Source organism: Bos grunniens, chromosome 19 (assembly GCF_055505025.1).
Source record: "Bos grunniens cultivar Pamir isolate PY7600 chromosome 19, Bosgru_T2T1.0, whole genome shotgun sequence".
Lineage (NCBI taxonomy): Eukaryota > Metazoa > Chordata > Mammalia > Artiodactyla > Bovidae > Bos > Bos grunniens.
Genome location: NC_141183.1, coordinates 1,931,597 through 1,955,229, shown reverse-complemented (window position 1 = coordinate 1,955,229; position 23,633 = coordinate 1,931,597). Strand labels below are relative to the sequence as shown.

At 47.3% G+C, this 23,633-nt stretch overlaps 2 protein-coding genes across 17 annotated transcripts in view; one reads left to right on the top strand and one right to left on the bottom strand.

Moving 5' to 3' along the window:
• Positions 1–23,633, top strand: part of ABCA9 (ATP binding cassette subfamily A member 9) — a 62,589-nt gene that overhangs the window by 36,625 nt on the left and 2,331 nt on the right. For 6 of the 16 annotated variants that reach the window (XM_086355900.1, XM_086355892.1, XM_086355895.1 and 3 more), the window contains 16 exons: positions 597–770; positions 1,281–1,394; positions 1,548–1,667; positions 4,317–4,385; positions 5,067–5,158; positions 6,275–6,395; positions 7,067–7,184; positions 7,850–7,941; positions 11,660–11,820; positions 12,814–12,889; positions 12,962–13,056; positions 14,099–14,218; positions 14,381–14,521; positions 15,165–15,244; positions 17,487–17,542; positions 17,880–20,130. In XM_086355900.1, coding sequence (XP_086212026.1) covers positions 597–770; positions 1,281–1,394; positions 1,548–1,667; positions 4,317–4,385; positions 5,067–5,158; positions 6,275–6,395; positions 7,067–7,184; positions 7,850–7,941; positions 11,660–11,820; positions 12,814–12,889; positions 12,962–13,056; positions 14,099–14,218; positions 14,381–14,521; positions 15,165–15,244; positions 17,487–17,542; positions 17,880–17,975 — 1,725 coding nt within the window. In that variant the 3' untranslated portion in view covers positions 17,976–20,130. Of the gene's footprint in view, positions 1–596; positions 771–1,280; positions 1,395–1,547; positions 1,668–4,316; positions 4,386–5,066; positions 5,159–6,274; positions 6,396–7,066; positions 7,185–7,849; positions 7,942–11,659; positions 11,821–12,813; positions 12,890–12,961; positions 13,057–14,098; positions 14,219–14,380; positions 14,522–14,995; positions 15,345–17,486; positions 17,543–17,879; positions 20,131–23,633 lie in introns of those variants that run through there. The other 10 variants (XM_086355898.1, XM_086355899.1, XR_015147019.1 and 7 more) reach the window with 9 other exon arrangements.
• Positions 15,274–23,633, bottom strand: part of LOC147350945 (uncharacterized) — a 47,319-nt gene continuing 38,959 nt past the window's right edge. Inside the window, exon 2 of the transcript XR_015147043.1 lies at positions 15,274–15,852. The gene's annotated coding sequence lies outside the window, so the exon portion shown is untranslated. The remainder of the gene's footprint in view (positions 15,853–23,633) is intronic.

Genomic DNA, 23,633 nt, shown 5'->3' with positions numbered 1-23,633 from the left:
CCACAGTAGACTTTCTGTGCATCCATGGTGCTTCCCTGCCACACAAGTTCCCTCCTCGTGTCTCCACGTCCTTAGCGTCCTCTGCTGGGGTTCCCTCTGCACCACTGAGCCTTGTGAAAGTTCAGCAGGTGCTGCTGGTGGACTCAAATTAATTTTCACTTACCCTGCTCTTAAACTCTCCTTCTCTTGAGCAATTTCTCCCAAAAGAAGCAAAGCAAGATGCCAATTATAAGTGTGCTGTTTACATTGGGTGTAAAGCTTAAGAATTTTCCAGGAAATTGTGCACCTCCTTCTCTTGAAACTCTGTGCATCTTGCAAGGCAAGTGTCAGAGGCATCAGTAGCTTTGACAAGAAAAGAATAAGAATCTTCTCACCACGGCAATGCTGTGTAGATCCCTTCTTCCTGGAGACAAGGTGGCATACAGCATTATCAATGCCCCTGAAATAGGAACAGGGCAAGTCACAGTGTCACTTGCTAAATTAGCATAATATATAAGAGAGACAAAGGGGAAATGAATGCTTTTGTGCTGCATATTTGCAATTTCTCCAGCCTAAACTATTCAAAACTTTTGACGATTCTTTTGCTTCTTTATCAGAAAAAAGTTCACTCCCAGCTGCGGATCTCAGGCCTCTACCCTTCCGCTTACTGGTTTGGGCAGGCGCTGGTGGACGTTCCCCTGTACTTCCTGATCCTCCTTCTAATGCAAATAATGGATTATGTTTTTAACCCAGACGAGTTTGTGTTTATCATTCAAAGCCTGGCAGTTCAGGTAAGTGGCAAAAGTTATCAAATGGCTTTCCTAGACTACTTCTAATAAATGCAGTTGCATTATCCATCTTCAACCAAAGAACCTCCCATTATGTTTGTTACAGCTTAGATCTGGAAAGCTGAGTTTAACTTGTTGTTCAGTCCCTAAGTCGTGTCCAGCTCTTTGCAACCCCATGGACTGCAGCACGCCAGGCTTCCCTGTCCATCACTATCTCCAGGAGTTTGCTTAGATTCATGTCCATTGAGTCAGTGATACCATCCAACCATCTCATCCTCTGTCGTCCCCTTCTCCTGCCTTCAATCTTTCCCAGCATCAGGGTCTTTTCCAATGAGTCGGCTCTTCGCATCAGGTGGCCCAAGTATTAGAGCTTCAGCAACAGTCCTTCCAGTGAATATTCAGGGTTGATCTCCTTTAGGATTGACTGGTTTGATCTCCTTGCTGTAGGGTTTAAATATAAATATGTACTTAGATAGCATTTACCTTAGGTGACTGTAGTATTTCTATTTTCAGACCCTGTGTATAATTGGCTATGTCTCATCTCTTGTTCTCCTGACGTATGTGATTTCATTCATTTTCCGCCACGGGAGGAAGAACAGTGGCATTTGGTCATTTTTCTTCTTAGTTGTAAGTACGCGTGTGGCGCATGTTACTTTATTTTTAAACTATTTTTAGTAGTTCTGAGAATGTATATTTCAATCTTTGTAGTAAGCATGGTGGTAAATTAATATTGCTTTCAGAATGTTATACTTTGCTCAAACTATGCTCTTTTTATTTTAGGTCACCTTCTTCACCATTGTTGCTAATTATCTGAATGAATACGGATTCCTAGGGCTGTTTCTCTGCACCATATTAATACCACCGTTCACACTGATTGGTGTTCAACTCATTTTTTCTGAGGTGAGTAATTTCACGTCTGTTCTGGGCTCATGAAATGTGCTGCCGTTGGAGAAAACCTTGGATATGATACAACGTACGTAGACCCCTCAGCTGGTCAGCATTCAATGCCTGTCTTCAGAAGATCACTTCACTTCCCACAGGCGAGGGTCACACTCTCCTTCAGGAGGAAGCCCCGCCATTCTTTATCAAGATCAGAGGCAAAGGCACAGTGGTGGAATTTTGCAGTTCTCTTGGTCACCCTCACACCTGGGGGCAAAGGGCCTACTGGGAGGTGGCAGAGATGCCCTTTTGCTATTCGTTCCAGACACACGAAGTTTAAGGTTCCTAAGAGACGTGCGGTGGGAAATGGCAAGTGGTCACTTGACATAGGAGCCTGAAACTCAGTGTGTGTGTTCAAAACAAAAGCTGAACCCCTGAGATTCACATGCTTGTGAGTGATGTTTAAAGCCACAGGACTAGCTTGTATAATCTACAGAGTAAGCGTTGTTAGATTGAAAAGAAGATGAAGCATTTGGCTTTGAACTACAGACTTTAAAGATTGGGAAGAGGAGGACTCCACAAACCAGTTTAAGAAGGAGCCTGTGAGGGATGAGAAAAAAAGGAGGAAATTTGTGCACCAGAATCTCATCTCTCAAACCCACCCTGAACACTTAGGGTAAATAAGGATGTGTGTCGGATGGCAACAAAGCATACTTCAAAAAGGATGGAGGGATTCGTCTAATGAGCGGTCTAGAAAGATGATAATTGAGAAGAAACTGCTGGGCTGGACCAGATTAGAGTCCTTGGTGATGTTCACAAGACAGGTTTCAGTGGAAGGGTGGACACAAAGCTTAGAAGGAGCGAGCTTAGTATATAATGCAGAGTGAAGAGCTAGTGAGGTGGTCATAGACACATAGTTCTAGGAGCTTTGCTGAAAAGAGTAGCACTGAGATGGAAGGGTGGATGAGTGAGATTAGATTTAGGTTTAAGAAAGGAGATTCTGTGCTGATGTGAGAGAAATTTTAGATGAAAGAAAGATGGAGTAGCTTGGAAGCCAAGTCCTTGAAGATCTGGGAAAAGATGGCATAGAGAGCGCAAGCTGTGTGGGGTGGGAGGGCTCCTGTCACTAAAGCGGGAGTCTTCCAGACGCAGACGGAGAGGCGGGGCGGTGGTGGGACGGGAAGGGTGGGGCAAGTCGAGAGAGTGGCGTTGACAGTACACACCAGCGCGCGTAGGACAGCGAGCTAGCGGGAAGCTGCACAGGGAGGTCGGCTCAGCGCTCTGTGAGGACCTAGAGGGTGGGCTGGGGAGGGGGGTGGATCAACAGGGAGGGGATGTATGCATATTCGTATACCTGATTCACTCCATTGGCTGGCAGAAACCAACACAACATTGTAAAGAGATGATACTGATCTTTGCCGGGTCCAATTTAAAAAAAAAAAAAAAGCCACAGGAAAAAACGATCATGACCAGAGCATATGGAAACTGAAATATTCTCCTTTCTTAGGGAGAAAGGGTAAATTATCATCTGAGTGAAGTGAAGGGAGGTCTTGGGACTTTGAAGGTAGAAGAAAAGATGTGAAAAATTGTTTCAGAGGGCAGGTCAGCAGAACGGAGACAGTGCCAGAGGACCCCCCGGACCCTACTTTCCAAGTGAAGTCAGCAGAGTTAAGTTTCTGTCATCTTGTCTGCTTCTCTTGTGTAACTCAGGAGACGTGGAGAATTAGGTTTGACCAGGGTTAGGGTTTTGCCAGATGAGTTGATGAAGCAAAGGGTCAGGGGCAGCGTTTCTGTATAAAGAGAGCTCATGACAACGGACCGTGGCGTCTAAGCTCGGGAATGAGGAAGGGGAGGAGACAAGGAGGGGGTCTGTGGACAGAGGAGTGGTGGGTGGAGCGTCACCAACTCCAAATTATAGAGAAAAGATGCTCAGAATAAAATTGGTGGCAGACAGGGCAAAGACCAGGGAGCCTGAAGTCGATTTTGCATATGATCCAGTCCTTGGATGTTAGCAAGATGACGTCAGGATCCTGGCAGGTCATCCAATATGAAAACAATCATCTTAGATGGTGGATGGCTGTGTTGGTTAGAGATTTACTACATCAGATTAAAGATGCTCAGAAAAGAAGTCTTGGGAAAGACAGCTCGAGAAACAAAACAGATCCTTTGCCCCTCATTCACAAAAGCGCTGGGAGACCTTTTAGATAGTGCTGATGGAAACCACACCTTTGAGTGTGTGCAGGTGAAAGCCCAGGCGAAGGGACGGTCACAGGTGTTCCCCAGAGCAGGGGGAGCGGGTGACAGAGCAGCGCGATGGTTCTATAGCACAGGTGTGGCGAGAAAGGCAGCGGGCAGGGGGTAAGTCCAGGCACGTCTTGCCCTTGGCTTCAGTGGGTCCCACAGCACCACCCAGGTTTCTGCCAGCAGAGCAAATCCTGCTCACTCCTGCACAGACGCATCTGAGCTACAGCCAAACTCAGGTGGGCAGGTAGGTCGCCAAGTGACCTTGGAAGCAAGGAAGGTGCACAGTTAGGAACTGACTCTTACCCGATGTAGAAGATAACTCACGTAGAATGCAGGCGAGTCGTTTAATGGGCATCATTTTTTGTGGGAAGAGATTCACACACAGATCAAGGTGCATCTAAACACCCCTTTCTCCTCGTTTCACAGATTTCTCCCGACTCTGTGGATTACTTGGGGGCTTCAGAACAACAGGTTGCATTTCTGACATTGCTAATCGTAAGAAGATGCTTTCATTAAATGTTCTTGCCTGAGGGGACAGCTTTGTATGCTCTGTGTTAAATGAACAGTTTTAATTCCTGACTTCCGGCATCTGGCCACTAGTTAATACTCATCGTCTGACACTGAGTGGGAAGCCCGAACTCTCAGTGCTGTGGGTAGTGCTAGTATCAACTCATTATTTTCTTTTCTTACAATAATTTTATTTATTTACTTAAAAATAAACAGAGAAGCCTGCATGGGCTCTCTCTTGTTGCAGAGCTGGGGCCGCGCTCTAGCTGTGCCGTGTGGGCTCCTCACTGCCCCGGCTTCTCTCGTGGTGGAGCACGGGCTCTGAGCTCTCAGAACTGAGTGAGCTGTGGTTCCCGGGCTCAGCTTCCCTGTGGCATGTGGGATCTTCCCAAATCAGGGATCGAACCCATGTCCCCTGCGCTGGCCGGCAGAGTCTTCCCCACTGAGTCACCAGGGAAGCCCAGCTTACTATTTCTGTCATGATTTCTCTTAAGTACAGTAACACAGACTAGGAGAGCTTCATAAAATATTAACGATATTATCTTTCAATCTTGTGAAAATGTTACCAAATCCTTAAAAACCTTGTACATGGTCAAGCTCCTTAAATCAGTTCCAATATGGGAGTTGCTCTTGTACTGATGCTCATGGTGATTGTCTTTCTCTCCCCAGCCTTACCTTCATTTCTTCATTTTCCTCTTTATCTTACGATGTCTGGAAATGAAATTTAGGAAGAAACCAATGAGAAGGGATCCTGTGTTCAGGTTAAGAAAATTCAAATACTATTTCACGTCTTATTTTAATACTCATTGTTTAAAGACATTTTAATATGTCTAATTAATTGCATAGAAAGTGTTGTGTAGAATTGTTCTAAAGGGACTGTGTAGAGTTGTTGTTCAGCCACTCAGTCGTGTCCGACCTTTGTGACCCCATGGACTGCAGCAGGCCAGGCTTCCCTGTCCATCACCAACGCCTGGGCACATCTATGCAAGCAGTTGGATAAGTCTAGGCATCCAGGAAGGAGGAGTAGCTGAGCGAAAGGATGAGAGTTGGAAAAACACCTCCTTCTGCAGATTTGAGAAGGCCGCTGGAACGAACTTGGAGGCCTGTATTGCAGGACCATGAAAACCGGAAGGCTCGGTACTGGAGGGTCTTGGGTGGAGAAGCTTAGGGAGGGTTTTGAAAGTTACACGGTGCAAGATGAAGACAGATGTGCTTTGAAAACCTTGCCTTACTCAGAAGAGGAATCAAGCTCAAGTCCAGCTTAAGCGAGCAGAGCAGGAGAGCGGCAGGGAGACAGCTCTGTTTTAGGGCATCGGCTGCCAGTGGAAGTTTGGGAGCAGCTGTAACCAGAGGTGTGGGACGATGGAGGAGAGGATTCGGTTGGTAGCAGTCGGAAAAGGGTAATTCTGACACACATTCCCAAGAAGCGATGGTGCTCAGTTACTGGTGAGTCCGAGTCCTGCGTTCTGAAGGTCATGCCTCCGATGATAAGCATTTTGGTCTGGTGTTGCCACGAAGCCTCAGAATTCTGAAGTGTCTGTGCTAAAATTACAGTTCCTAGGTTCCTTTCACGGGCAGCCCTGCCTCCAAATCCTTTTCCAGAGACGTCACGACGGATAAGGAGCGTTATGCTCAGGCAAAAAGCCAGGCTGAAGCGAAAGTAGCATCACTGATGGGAGCAAGGCTGTTTGAAAGGAGAACAGTGTCGACTGGAAACTTAGAGAGTCTGCTGTGGATTCTCTACCATCTGAGCCACAAAGGGAGCCCCACAGCTACTCAATCTGTCCAAATAATTGATCGCAGTACATACAAAATTCACCATTTGGGGGCACGTTTCCCACTGGAAACCTCTTAGATTTGCACTGTTTTGCTTTTAGAATTTCGCCAAGGAGCAGTGCTGTTTTTGCAAACCCAGAGAAACCCGAAGGGGAGGATGAAGACGTCCAGACGGAAAGAAGGCGAACAGCAGACGCCGTGGCCGCCCCGGACGCGGAGGAGGTAGAGCCGTGAAATCACACATAGGGCACTTGACTCTGTCCGGGCAGGGGGGCCAGTGCGCAGTCTGTCTTTTCCGAAAACATGTGAGGTTCTTTAGTCCTTACACATGGAGCCCATCGTTTGACTTCTGTGAGTATGCAGTGCCCACAAAGATGGGAAAACCGAGGAAACACACACACACTGACTTCTTCATGCCTTTTTCAGAGTCGTAGTTTTGGCAAATAAAGCTAATCATCACAAAACCAAAGCGAGACATTGAAAGTTTTCTAAACTGAGTACAGTTCACTGCAGTTCAGGGCAGAGAGTTCCTCTGAGGTGTGTATGTCTTTGTGTGGCCGGATGCGTCTGTTTGTGTGTCTATGTGTGTGTTTGTGTGCCTGTGGGTGTGTGTACATGAACACACCTCTTCACAGACCTACTGGTTGGGTGGATGTCTCTATTCCAGTTTTCGGAGGAACAGCAAGCAGGAATCGTGTGCTGCAGTACAGATGTCTTTTCCCTGAAGGGATGTACAAGACTGGGGCAGTTTGCTGGAAAATGGCAGTTTCTAGGGGGGAGGGCTGGTCTGACTCATGGCATCTAGCAGGAGAGATCTGGACCCGGGGAGGAGGGGACACGCGCTCGTTTCACGGTGAGAATGAAGCTGCATCGGACTTTCCTTGCCTTTCCAGAAACCTGCCATTGTGGCCAGCTGTCTACGGAAGGAATATGCAGGCAGAAAGAAAAACTGTTTTGCCAAGAGGAAGAAAAAAGTAGCCACAAGAAACGTCTCTTTCTGCGTGAAAAAAGGTGGGAACCAGTCGTTCTGCTGGCAAAGCCGTCTTGACCCGTGACTGTGAGGTCTCCTGAAGGGCCTGGGAGGGTCTGAATCCGGGACTGTCTGCAGATGAACCCGGAGGGCAGCCAGCCCTCCTCCACAGGCTACGGCCGAGCCAGCCTGTGGAAAATCTCAGCTATAATTACAATGGTGTTTCCTTGCATAGGAAGACAGTTCTGTTCCATTCAGACAGACACACAGAAAAAAGCAACGATGAGAACAATGACCAAAAAGGAGGCGGTCCTTCTGTTAAGAAGGCTGGGCTTATTTTTTAAGTAATATAATTAATTTCACAACAGGGATTCGTTCCCAGGAAGGAACCCCCTGGGGTACCGCAGTGCATCCATCCTCACAAATAGCATGTTCTGCAGCGTGTTGGTTAAATGCAAAATGCGCTTCAGATTCCAGCTCAACCTCAGATTGGCTGCATGACCCTGGTCATTTTATTCTCAATTCTCTTTGCATCTCCATTTCCTTGCCTGCAAAATGAAGCTAGTGACAGCACTCAGCTGTGTGTGCGAAGAATAAGTGAAATAATGACTATGGTTTGACACATGGTGAGCCATGAAAGAGCATTTGTATTACTTTTATTGTAACAATTTGCAGGGATAATTCTGAGTGTACCTGTTTCTTTCAGGGGAAGTCATAGGGCTCTTGGGACACAACGGAGCCGGTAAAAGCACAACCATCAAGATGATAACTGGAGACACGAGACCGACCGCAGGGCAGGTGAGTAAACACACAGAAATACGCTCGTCAGTGCTGCCAGAAGCTTTCCCAGTGACTGCAGATGCCAATCTCAAAAATACATATCTGGTCCTTTCTTATTAATCATTCTTATTTATGCATTGAATGAAGAGGGTTAATGAAAAATGTCTCCCCTTAATTCCAAAAATAGTTAGGCACCGAAGCCTGTGTGTTATCTATTCTATGCCTTCTACTGAGTGAAAAATAGACACACTCACAGGAAACATTTGGGAAAGTAAAGCTAAACATTAGCTTTGTTCACGGTCAAAAGTCTTTCTTTTTTTCTTTTTTAAACTTATGTATCCTGAGAATTTGCTGAATCAGACTGCCAAGATCCAGGATTTATTCAGAAAATAGAACTCTTAGATTAGTGAAAAATTGTCCATGTTCCAAAGCAAAAAACCACAATAGTATATGAATACAGTGGGGTGCTATGCCTGGGCCAAGTTGTGTAAAGTAATGGACAGAGGATTGAAGGATTGCAACTTTGTCTTTTTTGTTGTTCTTTTTTTAATAATATTTATTTATTTATCTGCAATGGCTCTTAGTTGCGGCATCAAACAGGGATTCGGGGATTGAACCTGAAGTTATAGGGTGCAATCCCAGGTTCAGGGATTGAACCTGGGCCCCCCACGTTAGGGGCAGAGTCTCAGCCCCCAGGCCACCAAGGAAGACCCACAGTATCACACGTCTGGAGGGCAGACGCTGTTGACACTGGTCAGAAGGCGAAGGCCAGAGAGCATGCTCACCACGAGAAGCTGATGGTGCCCTTGGTCTCCCTTCCCCTCTCACTCCTCGGCAGCCAGGGTGGTCCTTAGAAAAATGCGGAAGTGCTCGTGCCATCACCCTGCTTATAACCCCGCAGCCGGAGTGCGTGCAGAACCTTCACCGGGGCCGAGAAAGGCCCTGGAGGGTCTGGGCTCTGTTGATGACCTTGGCTCCCACTAGCCTTTGGTGGTCTTCCCACTGTGAGACCCTGGGGTGGACTCTCCCGGGGCTGGAGCGCTCTGCCCTCGGCTCTTAGAGTGTCTGCTCATCTCCTTCTCATCACTTTAAAATCCACATCCCCAGAGGCCTTTCCCTGTGACACTCGGGGCTAACACCTTTATTGCCCTGAAAGCGGTCAGCAGGCGCTGCGATTCACTCACATGCGTGCTTGCTGATGTGTTTCCTGTTTCTCTCTCTAGAGTGAAAGTTCTAGGAGGCCAGGTTAGTGAGGGCTCTCCTCCTCAGTCCCGGGCAGAGACGACACAGCCCTGACGTCTCCGGCCTGCCTTCCCAGGGCAGGCCCCAGTTCCCACTCCCAGCTCCACCTCGAACGGCCTCCTGCACGATCCCAACAAACGAGGCTTGTTTGTTTCCTCATGTGTGAAACAGGACTATCCAGCTAACGCCCCAGTCAGGTCGGGTTTTTCTGAGGCCAAAATAATTTAAAACACAGAAAATGTAAGCACTGGTACACATACCTGTTGTTATTATTATATGGCACGGTATCCGGCCCATAAAAATAATAAATGCATGTATTTATTGATTCCTGTGTTCCAGACTAGTGCTGAGAAGTTTCCATTTACCTTAGTTCAGGATTTCTCAGGTTTGGCCCTGGGGACATGTTGGGGTTTGAGGGGCCAGGATGCTTGTTTTTGTTGTTTATCTTCTCTTTTTTTAAACTTAAAAAATATCTTTTTATTTCACATTGCCAATTAACGATGTTGTGATAGTTTCAGGTGAACAGCAAAGGGACTCAGCCATGCATACACATGTATCCCTTCTCCCCCAGATTCCCTCCCATCCAGGCTGCCACGTAACACTGAAGAGTCCCCTGTGCTGTACAGCACGTCCTTGTCGGTTATCCACTCTAAGCATAGCCACGTGTGTGTCCATCCCAAACTCCCTAACTATCCCTTCCCCCAGCCCATCCCCCTGGCGACCGTAAGTTTTTTTCTGCATCTGTGCGTCTGTTTCTATTTATCAGTTCAGTGCAGTCACTCAGTTGTGTCCGACTCTTTGTGACCCCATGGACTGCAGCACGCCAGGCCTCCCTGTCCATCACCAACTCCCCAAGTTTACTCAGACTCATTTCCATCGGGTCGGTGATGCCATCCAACCATCTCATCCTCTGTCGTCCCCTTCTCCCACCTTCAGTCTTTCTTAGCATCAGGGTCTTTTCCAATGAGTAAGTTCTTTGCATCCGGTGGCCAAGTTATTGCAGTTTCAGCTTCAGCATCAGTCCTTCTAATGAATATTCAGGACTGATTTCCTTTAGGATGGACTGGTTGGATCTCCTTGCAGTCCAACAGTCCAAAGGACTCTCAAGAGTCTTCTCCAACACCACAGTTCAAAAGCATCAATTCTTCAGCGCTCAGCTTTCTTCACAGTCCAACTCTCACAGCCATACATGACCACTGGAAAAACCATAGGCTTGACTAGATGGACCTTTGTTGGCAAAGTAATGTCTCTACTTTTTAATATGCTGTCTAGGTTGGTCACAGGTTTTCTTCCAAGGAGCAAGTGTCTTTTAATTTCATGGCTGCAGTCACCATCTGCAGTGATTTTGGAGCTTAAAAAAATAGTCTCTCACTGTTTCCATTGTTTCCCCATCTATTTGCCATGAAGTGATGGGACTGGATGCCATGATCTTAGTTTTCTGAATGTTGAGCTTTAAACCAATTTTTTCATTCTCCTCTTTCACTTTCATCAAGAGGCTCTTTAGTTCTTCGCTTTCTGCCATAATGGTGGTGTCATCTGCGTATCTGAGGTTTCTGTTTTTAAATTAGTTCATTTGTATCATTTCTTTTTAGCTTCTACACATAATGTCATACGATATTCCTCCTTGTCTGTCTTACTTCACTCAGTATGACAATCTCTAGGTCCATCCATGCTTTTAAGCCTTTATTCCATTTTGGCACAGTGGTTGGTCAACAGTCTGACACCAGTGTCATTTTGGACCAGATCATTCTTATTATGAAGGGCTGTCCCGTGCATTGTGGGATATTTAGCAGCATCCTTGGCCTCAACCCCCTAGATTCTCCATCAGGACAACACAAGTGTCTCCGTACGGGCCACGTGTCCCCTGGCAGGAGGGCTGGAAAAGACTAGCTTATTTAATCTTCACAATATACTTGTGAAATACCCCGTAATTGTAACAGTTTTAACTTTGGAAAAACAGAGTCTTCAATAAATACCTGCTCCTATGGATGTTTGGATCAGTAAATGAAGTCAAGCATTGGACAGCCAGGCTTACCAGGTGGCTCAGTGGTAAAGAATCTGCCGGCCAATGCAGGAGACAGACTCGGTTGGATCCCTGGATCGGGAAGATCCCCTGGGGGAGGATATGGCAACTCACTCCAGTATTCTCGCCTGGGAAATTCCATGGACAGAGGAGCCTGGAGGGCTAGAGTCCGTGGGGTCACAAAGAGTCAGACACGATTAGTGACTAAACAACAATTGGACAACCAAATAAGCGACCTTGAATTCTTTCATGGACTTGGTAACGAAGTCCAAACTGTGATAGAGAACCTGTCCTGCAACAGTGTGGAGGGTCTGCCTTTTTGTTTTCAACCATCATTTCCCCAGAGCCAGCGATCACCCGCTCACTTCTGGACTCTTGGCCCTGTGTGAGCAGGAGGACACCACTGAAATAACGCTCAGTGCCTACACACATGGTTTTGGAGGGAATGTGAGAATGACCTTGTCTCTACAGGTGCTGCTCGCAGGGGGCAGCGGAGGGGTGCCCCCGGGGTTCCTGGGGTACTGCCCCCAGGAGAGCGCGCTGTGGCCCGGCCTGACGGTGAGGGAGCACCTCGAGGTGTCGGCCGCTGTGAAAGGGCTGCAGAGGGCGGATGCCGCAGCTGCTATCACCAGGTGCGTAGCAGGGCATCACCTGCTCCCCACCTGGGCTGAGACACCTTCACACAGGATGAGGCGGGCTGATAGCTGCATACTTGTTGATCGTCTAGACCCCAGTTCAGTGTTTTTGCTCTCTTTAAGCCTGGAGAGAAAAAGGCCACGCGTTATTATTTCTTAACTGATGTATAGTTGACTTGCAATACGGTGTTAGTTTCAGGTATACAACAAAGTGACTCAGCCATATTTTTTTTCAGATTCTTTTCCATCATGGGCTATTACAAGATACTGAATACAGTCCCCTGTGTTATACAGCGAATCCTTGTTGCATAGCTATTTTACGTATAGTAGTTTGTACCTGTTAAACCCAAAGTCCTGATTTATCCCGCCCCTCACCCCTTTCCCCTTTGGTAACCGTAAGTTTGTTTCTCTAGCTCTGTGAGCCTATTTCTGTTTTGTATATGGAATCATTTGTATTATATTTTTAGATTCTACATATAAGCAACATTATATACTATTTGCCTTTGTCTGACTTACTTCACACTAATTTCTCTCGACCTATGTGCATTGCTGAAAGTGACAATATTTCATTCTTTCTTACGGCTGAGTAATCTCCCATTGCTGTGTGCACCACACCTTCCTAACCCAGTTGAGCACTGATGGGCATTTGCGCTGTTTCCATGTCCTGGCTACTGTGAATAGAGCTGCATGTATGGTTTCAGATTGAGAGTTTTTGTCTTTTTTGGATGTCTGCCCTAGTGTGGGATTGCAGGATCTTTGCACGATCATATAGGATCATATACTCACTGTTCTCAGTACAGAAAGAAAGCACTGCAGATATGAGTCTGGCTGCCAAGAAGGGTTCATAAAACCCCCTAGGTGGTTTCACTTTTAGGATCACTCTGAGCCTCATTTAAACTCTCTGCATCTGTTCTGACTTGCTGGTTCTCCCCCACGCATCCCCCGCCCTGAGCAGGGTGCTGCGGGTTTGACTCCCCCTGCTTCCCACAGGCTGGCGGATGCGCTGAAGCTGCAGGACCAGATGGCGCTCCCCGCCAAGGCCTTACCCGAGGGGGCCAAGAGAAAGGTAGGGAGGGCCCCCCGCCCCCTGCCCTGCGCGCCCCAAGGCCGGCGCCGACGCGGCTCCTCTCTGTTGCAGCTGAGCTTCGCGCTGAGCGTCCTGGGGAGCCCGGGCCTGCTGCTCCTGGACGAGCCAAGCACAGGGATGGACCCCGAGGGGCAGCTGCAGATGTGGTGAGGGGCGTCGGGGCACCCCTGAGCGAGTGTGTCACCTGTAACAGCTGACCCTCAAAAACACTGCTGGTTATGTTAGATCCAGTGGTGAGAGTGGAGATTTTTCCTGTGCTGACAGATGTCCTTCCCCTTGGACTCACTTGTATGAATGCACCTAAGCAACCGCTTTGCAGTTGTCATTTGGAAGTCTGAAATTTCCCACTAAAAATGTCCTTGACGCAATAAAAAAAGAAAAAAAAATTAAACCGTTGTTTATAAAGGGAAAGATGTCCACATTACCAGAAAAAAACAGTATGAAGAAAAAAATCCTGATGTCATATCACATCCAGTTTTTATTAAGGAGAAAAAGGTAATTGTAACTCAATCCTCACTCTAAAAATTTCATTTTCATCTTAGCTCTTCCGGGGAAGTATTCAAGACTCACTTTTATATTTAATCAGATCAATCTATTATTAAGTTTAAATCTTTTGCAACATCACCCGATACATAATTCTTATGGAGGGAAGAATAAATTCATGTATTCTCTTTTTTGACATGCAAATTATTCATTTTATCTTATTTACAAAATCTTTTATTGAAGTATAATTGATGTATAATATGATATTAGTTTCAGTTGTACAATATAATGATTCAAAAATTTGTTATAGATTATACTCAATATATTCTCCAATCACTTGAAGAATTTTCTAAAATCTGTCATTCTGGGCTTTGGGGCATATGTCATTATCATCATGCTTTTACATAAGGTCTCCTCTTTCCTCCTACTGCCTTCTCATAAATATTATTGAAGTGCAGCATCCCTGTAGACAAGCTTGTACCCACTATCATTCCCTGCATTCAGCCGAAGCCCTGCTCCGAGTGAGACACCCTGTTTGCTTGGTTCTTTCCATGCCCGTTGTCCCTGCGAACCTCCTGTCTTTGAGGAGTGAATCTGAATTCGCTCTTTGTTTCATCAGTGCCCGTGGAAACGCCGTTATGTTATTTTCACACCGTCTGGAGCATCCCCACTGGTTGATGTTTATTTTCCTTGGCCTCACTTCAGGCAGCTGATCCGGGCCTCCGTTAGAAACACGGCGAGGGGCGCCCTGCTGACCACCCACTCCATGGCCGAGGCGGAGGCCGTGTGCGACCGCGTGGCCGTCATGGTGTCCGGGAGCCTGAGGTGGGTGGGTCCCCGGGCGCGCTCTGAGTGAGGGCATCTCCCCGACACGGTGGTCTCTGCGTGGAGCTGGGCTGGCCGGCTGCCCTGGTCCCAGGGCCCCGCGTCCCCAGCGGTGGGTTTCCCCTCGCTTCCCCTGCCGGCTGACCCTCCTCTCACCTCCAGGTGTATCGGCTCCATCCAGCATCTGAAGAGCAAGTTCGGCAGAGACTACCTGCTGGAGATGAAGCTGAAGAGCCTGGCCCGGCTGGAGGCTCTGCACGCCGAGGTCCTGAGGATCTTCCCCCAGGCTGCTCGGCAAGAGAGGTCAATGCGGGCTCATTCTGATTCGTCCTGGTCTTTGTTCTGTTTTTCTGTGATGGCGAGTTATAAAAGCTTCATCTTCTCATTCTTTAAAAAAAAAAAAAACTATATGGGAATCATGAGGACTTCAGTGAGTAGTTCAGTTCAGTTCAGTCGCTCAGTCGTGTCCAACTCTTTGCGACCCCATGAATCACAGCACGCCAGGCTTCCCTGTCCATCACCAACTCCTGGAGTTCACTCAGACTCACGTCCATCGAGTCAGTGATGCCATCCAGCCATCTCATCCTCTGTCGTCCCCTTCTCCTCCTGCCCCCAATCCCTCCCAGCATCAGAGTCTTTTCCAATGAGTCAACTCTTGAGACATCCAATTCCAAGGGATAGCACAGGAGGGAAATAAGAGAACCAAGTCCTGGTTTGGAAGCTGATTCTTGTAAGGGAATTAATATTCTTCCTTTTTCTTTTCTTTTAACTTTCAAGGGCCTGTTTATTTATTTTATATATTGGATTGCAGTTGAGTTCACAATGTTGCGGTAGCTCCAGGCACACAGCCAAGCCCTGGACGAGCCTGCTGCCCCTTCCCAGACATGGCACCCGTTTGCGGCCGTGCCTCCAGGTCCTGAACTCAGCTATCTCTCCTCGCCCCCAGGTTCGCCTCCCTGGTGGTCTACAAGTTGCCTGTTGAGGATGTACACCCTTTATCACATGCCTTCTTCAGTTTAGAGACAGGTGAGAGTGCCTGCTGCGAGTGAGCCTCTGGAAACCGATCACATTCAAGTCTTGCATAAAACCAGCATAAGAAGTATCAATACATGGGCCTAAAATGTGACATTATACTATATTATATGATAAGGGCTTCCCTTGTGGCTCAGCTGGTAAAGAATTTGCCTGCAATGCGGGAGGCCAGGTTCAATCTCTGGGTCTGGAAGATCCCCTGAAGAAGGGAAAGGCTCCCCACTCCAGTATTCTGGCCTGGAGAATTCCAGGGACTATACAGTCCATGGGGTCGCAAAGAGTCGGACACGACTGAGCGACTTTCACTTCACATACTATAAGTAAATAGTAAGGTTTTAATCCAGAGGTTCTCAGCCAGTGATGTGGCAACTTCTGGGGATACAGGCAGACCTCGGAGGTATTGTGGGTTGGGTTCCAGACATCACTATATATTGAATGCTGCAATGAAGGAAGTCTCATGAGTGTTTTGGTTTCCCAGGGCATATAAAAGTGATGTTTAGGGGACTTCCCTGGCAGTCTAGTGTTTAAGACCTCACCTTCCAATGCAAGGGGTGCAAGTTCGATCCTTGGTCAGGGAAGCTAAGATCCAGCATGCCTCGAGGCTAAAAAGTCAAAACATAAAACAGAAACAATATTGTAACAAATTCAATAAAGACTTTAAAAATGGTCCACTTCCAAAAAAAAAAAAAGGCTGTTTACACTGTGCCATAGTTCATTAAGTGTGTGATAACATTGTTTCTAAAAACTGTAATTAGTCGCCATAATTTAGAATATGTTATTGCTAAAAAATGAGAGCCTCCATCTGAGTCTTAAACGAGTGGTAATCTTTGTTTTATAATAATATGGAAGATCACGGATCAGCATGAAAAATAGAATCAGAATGGAACATTTGAAATATCTTGAGAATTAGCAACATGTGACACAGAAAGACAAACTGAGGAAATGCCGCTGGGAACGCAGCACCACGGTCGCGACAGGCGCGGGGCGGCCGCACACCCGTGGTTTGTGAAAACGCAGCACTATAAAATGGGGCTCCCTGCGTTTTTGGCTTTCACAGCTGGTGGTGTGGTTGGGGGTATAGTTGGCGTCTAGTAGGTCTTCTAGGGGCTTCCCAGGCAGCTCATTGGCAAAGAACCCGCCTGCCAATGCAGGAGATGCAGGTTTGATCCCTGGGTCGGGAAGAACCCCTGGAGAAGGAAATGGCAACCCACTGCAGTATCCTTGCCTGGGAAATCCCACAGATGGGGGAGACTGTCTGGCTACCGTCCACGGGGGTCACAAGAGTCAGACACGACTGAGTAAGTAAACACCAACAACAAGGTCTTCTAGAGGCCGGGGCCATGTTGGTCTAGTAACTAACTGTTGTCTAGTAACTAACTGTCCACGAGAAATCGCGACTCTCCAGGGTCTTCTTTCCACTCGTGGTTCTTCTCTCCACGTGGGTAAAAGGTAGTGAACTCAGAAGTAGGACTGACTCCCCTGGTGGTCCAGTGGTTGACTCCAAGCTTCCAGTGAGGGGTGCACAGGTTGGATTCCTGGTCAGAGGAGATCCCACAAGCAGCCAAAAAAAAAAAAAAACCCATACATTTAAAAACTAAAAAAGGATAATTCCAGGAACTTTTGTTTATAAAGGGGCTCTTTGGCAAGGTGCCAGGAACAGTGCAGTCACCTGAGGCTGGACTTGACACCACGGTTCCCGTTCTTAGGTCCAAAGGGATGAAGAAAGGAGGTGGTGACTGGAACCTGGGAGTAGAGTCGGGTAGAATCTGCCATCTTGAGGGAAGAAGTGACCTTGAATCAAAGGACATGCCTGGGGTCAGGGAGGATGTGGAGGGATAAAAGCTCCGTCTCCTCTCTCTCTGTCCCTCCTCCTGGGCTTTCCACTGGCGGTACCCCCCAGGAGGAGCCCACCGAGTCGGGCTCTGGAGCAGAGAGCAGAGTGGAGGAGAGTGAGGGCAGATGCAGAGCGGCTGGAGGCAGTGGTCCAGCCTTTAGCGCAACCCGCGTGGGCAGTCCAGAACCTCGCATCCTGTTTTCAGTCTTGTGGCCCTTCTGCCCGAGCTCTAAGATGATGAGAGAGAGGACCACCTGGTGAACATGCATTCCCATATTTAATCCAAGTTTATTACCCACCCTGTGTATTTAAGATCTGCCCCTGTGTGCCCTTGGTACATGACTTGGCAAATTTATAAATGAAAGACATTTGCAGTTCTAATACACGTCCATCCTTCTGCAGTTAAACAGAACTTCGACCTGGAGGAGTACAGCCTCTCCCAGTGCAGCCTGGAGCAGGTGGGTCCATTTTACACATCCCACAGCATCCCAGGTGGCTCAGACGATAAAGCATCCACCTGCAACGTGGGAAACCCGGGTTCAACCCCTGGGTTGGGAAGATCCCCTGGAGGAGGAAATGACAACCCACTCCAGTATCCTTGCCTGGATAATCGCATAGACAGAGGAGCCTGGCAGGCTACAATCCTTGGGGTCCCAGAGAGTCAGACATGACTGAGTGACTAACACTTTACTCTTCACGGAATATAAAGATACCATATGTGCACACACTCTTCACTCACTTGGGGCTACAGGAAACAGTGGTCACCCCATCTCTTTATTTCTTCCTCTGTTGCAGGTTTTCCTGGAACTCTGCAAGGAGCAGGAATGGGACAATTCTGATGAGGAAGTTGATCTCTCCGTGAGGTGGAAGCTCCTGCAGGAAGAGCCTTAAAGCCCAAATCCACTATTTTTAAGACCATATTTTATAGCGTTAATATACCTTGGCTCAGATATGATTTCAAAATGCTTTTGAAACTCACGTCATCACTTTTCTCAATAATATGATGGATAGTGGGACTAAGGAGTAAGGTCAGAGCACTGACGCTCAGCAGACCAGGCAGCCTCCGAAACAGCAACTGAACCCAGTGTTTCACACGGCAGCAGATTTTTTAAAAAATGCACCTGATTAGGGAATTTTTATGTTTCTAAGAATGATACAGAAATTAATTTAAATTAATTTAAACGTCTCTGACCTTTAAAATCTTAACTATTTTCCCTTTTTAAGTAGGCAGGTGGCTAAATGGTAAACATTTCGCCTGCAGGAGACACAGGTTTGATCCCTGGGTCGGGAAGATCCCCTGGAGAAGGACATGGCAACCCACTCCAGTATTCTTGCCTGGGAAATCCCATAGACAGAGGAGTCTGGCGGGCTGCATAGGCTCACAAGAGCTGGACAAAACTAAACAATGATCAGCCCTGGGTGTTCTTTGGAAGGACTGATGCTAAAGCTGAAACTCCAGTACTTTGGCCACCTGACGCGAAGAGTTGACTCATTGGAAAAGACTCTGATGCTGGGAGGGATTGGGGGCAGGAGGAGAAGGGGGCGACAGAGGATGAGATGGCTGGATGGCATCACTGACTCGATGGACGTGAGTCTGAGTGAACTCCGGGAGTTGGTGATGGACAGGGAGGCCTGGCGTGCGGCGATTCATGGGGTCGCAAAGAGTCGGACACGACTGAGCGACTGAACTGGACTGAACTGAAACAATGAGTAAACCAACGACGGTACAAAGTGAGCCCGACGCTGACAGTTTGCCGTAGGGGAGGCGGAGTCTAACGATTTCACGGCAGCACAGGCTTGCTCTTTTCATTTCTTCTTCACCTGTTCTTAATTTACTCATCTCCCTTTCCTGTCACTTCTCAGATTTCAGATTGTACAGTCATGTTTTATCTGTTGTGATGATACAGGAAATGTGAAACCTGTTAAAATGGTCGTACTGAGAATTTGAATGATCAAGTCGAGGAAAGTTTTAAAAAAACACATCTTGCAATTTTGAATCACAACAAACTGTGGAAAATTCTGAAAGAGATGAGAATACCAGACCACCTGACCTGCCTCTTGAGAAATCTGTATGCAGGTCAGGAAGCAATAGTTAGAACTGGACATGGAACAACAGACGGGTTCCAAATAGGAAAAGGGATACGTCAAGGCTGTATATTGTCACCCTGCTTATTTAACTTATATACAGAGTACATCATGAGAAACGCTGGGCTGGAAGAAGCGCAAGCTGGAATCAAGATTGCCGGGAGAAATATCAATAACCTCAGATATGCAGATGACACCACCCTTATGGCATAAAGCAATATTATTTTGGGGGCTCCAAAATCACTGCAGATGGTGACTGCAGCCATGAAATTAAAAAGACACTTACTTGTTGGGAGAAAAGTTAGGACCAGCCTAGATCCCATATTAAAAAGCAGAGACATTACTTTGTCAACAAAGGTCAGTCTAGTCAAGGCTATGGTTTTTCCAGTGGTCATGTATGGATGTGAGAGTTTGACTATAAAGAAACCTGAGCACTGAAGAATTGATGCTTTTGAACTGTGGTGTTGGAGAAGACTCTTGAGAGTTCCTTGGACAGCAAGGAGATCCAACCAGTCCATCCTAAAGGAAATCAGTCCTGAATGTTCATTGGAAGGACCGATGCTGAAGCTGAAACTCCAATATTTTGGCCACCTGATGTGAAGAACTGACTCATTTAAAAAGACCCTGATGTGGGAAAAATTCAAGGTGGAAGGAGAAGGGGACGACAGAGGATGAGATGGCTGGATAGCATCACCAACTCGATGGACGAGAGTCTGAGCAAACTCTGGGAGTTGGTGATGGACGGGGAGGCCTGGCATGCTTTAGGCTATGGGGTTGCAAAGAGTCAGCCACGACTGAGCGACTGAACTGAACTGATAATTTTGAAGCATGTTTTTGTTTTCTGTTTCTTATGATGTGAGGGTCTACTGAACAGTGCTAGAACTTTATAGGTACCACTTTCTTCTGTCTGCATATGCTGTGACCTATCCAAGTGACCATCCTATAAACACTTTGAAATCGATGCAGTTTTCTGGTACATTCTTACTCAGCTGAGTCGTTGTTGCTGCTCTCCTTGCTGCTTCTGCTCGTGTTCTGAACCGTGTTCCCCACAAACTCATAGATCCATTCTCCAGGGTGGCTGTGTTTGGAGGTGGGGCCTGTAAAGAGCTAATTCAAGTTAAGCGAGGTTGTCAGGTGGGGCCCTAATCTGAGGACACTTGTGTTTCTCTAAGAGGGACAACAAAGGTCCTTTATCAACAAAGCTCCGTCTCGTCAAGGCTATGGTTTTTCCTGTGGTCATGTATGGATGTGAGAGTTGGACTGTGAAGAAGGCTGAGCGCCAAAGAATTGATGCTTTTGAACTGTGGTGCTGGAGAAGACTCTTGAGAGTCCTTTGGACTGAAAGGAGATCCAACCAGTCCATCCTAAAGCAGATCAGTCCTGGGTGTTCATTGATAGGACTGATATTGAAGCTGAAACTCCAATACTTTGGCCACCTGATGCGAAGAGCTCATTTGAAAAGACCCTGATGCTGGGAAAGATTGAGGGCAGGAGGAGAAGGGGACGACAGAGGATGAGATGGTTGGATGGCATCACCAACTCAATGGACATGGGTTTGGGTGAACTCCAGTCCGCTTCTGTCTAGACTGCTGCTCAGCTCATCCAGCCGCTGCAGGCAGATTCTCCTCCCAGTGAGGCACTGGCCAACTTGCCTCCTGTCAGCACCGCTCTGCACCTCTCCTCTGAGCTTTGCCTCCAGGAAACGGCACCGACCGGAGCATCGTTCTGCTCATAACCAATGGGAGGAGAGCTCTGGGCGGCAGCCAGCCCGCTCCGGGCCGAAGGACAAGGTTGTGGCAGCCACATGGTTTCTCTTCATGGCCAACGTGACCCACGCAGGAAATGGACCGGTCACTCCAGGTTCGGGACTTCAGGGTCACGTCCGGGGCAGGCTGCTGGCTCTCTGCTCCGAAGCCTTGACTCATGTTTTCAAGTTCCATCCTTGGCATGTTTCCCAGAACACTGAGGCCTGTTCCAGATTCTCTTTACTTGGTAAAATTCTGCTGAGACACACTCTGTCTTCCCGCAGTGAAGAACCTTCGGGAGCAGTCAAGTCCTGCCGATTTCAGGATAGGCTCAACAATATATAATTGTGTGGCATTGGTTGATCAGCTATGCAAAGGTGCAATATTATTATTACACATGAAGCATCAGGGGACTGCTGCAATGAAATGAAGGAACAAATCTACCTAATCACCAAACTGCCCATATTCTCTGTCTCTCTGCCTCTCTGCTCAAGGTTGAATGCGCTAGAGCTGTGACCTGTGGCTTCTCCTCCTGCCCTGTGGATGCCGGTACAGACCTCTGGAAGAACAATGCTGCCCTTTGCAGGCAATTTTAGGTAGAGTCCTTGGAATATTTTCACAGTGAATTCACCTATACACAAGTCCAAGGGTGCTGGTTTTTCAACCTGCTGCTGCTGCTAAGTCGCTTCAGTCGTGTCCGACTCTGTGGGACCCCATAGATGGCAGCCCACCAGGCTCCCCCGTCCCTGGGATTCTCCAGGCAAGAACACTGGAGTGGGTTGCCATTTCCTCCTCCAAGGCATGAAAGTGAAAAGTGAAAGTGAAGTCGCTCAGTCGTGTCCAACTGGTAGCAATCCTATGGACTGCAGCCTACCAGGCTCCTCTGTCCATGGGATTTTCCAGGCAAGAGTACTGGAGTGGGGTGCCATTGCCTTCTCCTTTTAACCTGCTAAAGCCTCTCAAAGCCCAGTCCAGGTGGAGTTCCTGCCCTCCATCTCAAGCACAAGCTCAAGTGTATTACAGCCTCACCATAATATCCTGCACTCACCTAGAGCCAGACATCCTGGAATGTGAAGTCAAGTGGGCCTTAGAAAGCATCACTACGAACAAAGCTAGTGGAGGTGATGGAATTCCAGTTCAGCTATTTCAAATCCTGAAAGATGATGCTGTGAAAATGCTGCACTCAATATGCCAGCAAATTTGGAAAACTCAGCAGTGGCCACAGGACTGGAAAAGGTCAGTTTTCATTCTAATCCCAAAGAAAGGCAATGCCAAAGAATGCTCAAACTACCACACAATTGCACTCATCTCACACACTAGTAAAGTAATGCTCAAAATTCTCCAAGCCAGGCTTCAGCAGTATGTGAACTGTGAACTTCCAGATGTTCAAGCTGGTTTTTGAAAAGGCAGAGGAACCAGAGATCAAATTGCCAACATCTGCTGGATCATGGAAAAAACAAGAGAGTTCCAGAAAAACATCTATTTCTGCTTTCTTGACTATGCCAAAGACTTTGACTGTGTGGATAACAATCAACTGTGGAAAATTCTGAAAGAAATGGGAATACCAGACCACCTGACCTGCCTCTTGAGAAACCTATATGCAGGTCAGGAAGCAACGTTAGAACTGGACATGGAACAACAGACTGGTTCCAAATAGGAAAAGGGATACGTCAAGGCTGTATATTGTCACCCTGCTTATTTAACTTATACGCAGAGTACATCATGAGAAACGCTGGCCTGGAAGAAGCACAAGCTGGAATCAAGATTACTAGGAGAAATATCAATACCCTCAGATATGCAGATGACACCACCCTTATGGCAGAAAGTGAAGAGGAACTAAAAAGCCTCTTGATGACAGTGAGAGAAGAGTGAAAAGTTGGCTTAAAGCTCAACATTCAGAAAACAAAGATCATGGCATCTGGTCCCATCACTTCATGGGAAATGGATGGGGAAACAGTGGAAACAGTGGCTGACTTTGTTTTCTGGGCTCCAAAATCACTGCAGATGGTGACTGCAGCCATGAAATTAAAAGACGCTTGCTCCTTGGAAGGAAAGTTATGACCAACCTAGATAGCATATTGAAAAGTAGAGACATTACTTTGCCAACAAAGGTCTGTCTAGTCAAGGCTATGGTTTTTCCAGTGGTTATGTATGGGTGTGAGAGTTGGACTGTGAAGAAAGCTGAGTGCTGAAGAATTGATGCTTTTGAACTGTGGTGTTGGAGAAGACTCTTGAGAGTCCCTTGGACTGCAAGGAGATCCAACCAGTCCATTCTGAAGGATATCAGCCCTGGGATTTCTTTGGAAGGAATGATGCTAAAGCTGAAACTCCAGTACTTTGGCCACCTCATGCGAAGAGTTGACTCATTGGAAAAGACTCTGATGCTGCGAAGAATTGGAGGCAGGAGGAGAAGGGGACGACAGAGGATGAGATGGCTGGATGGCATCACTGACTCAATGGACATGAGTTTGAGTGAACTGTGGGAGTTGGTGATGGACAGGGAGGCCTGGCGTGCTGCGATTCATGGGGTCGCAAAGAGTCAGACACGACTGAGCGACTGAACTGAACTGAACTGATAGTATCCTGCATAAACCACTGAACTGTTGTTGCTCATTCTCTAAGTCTCATCTGACTCTTTTGTGACCTCATGGTCTGTGGCCCACCAGGCCCCTCTCTCCATGGGATTGTCCAGGCAAGAACACTGGAGTCGGTTGCCACT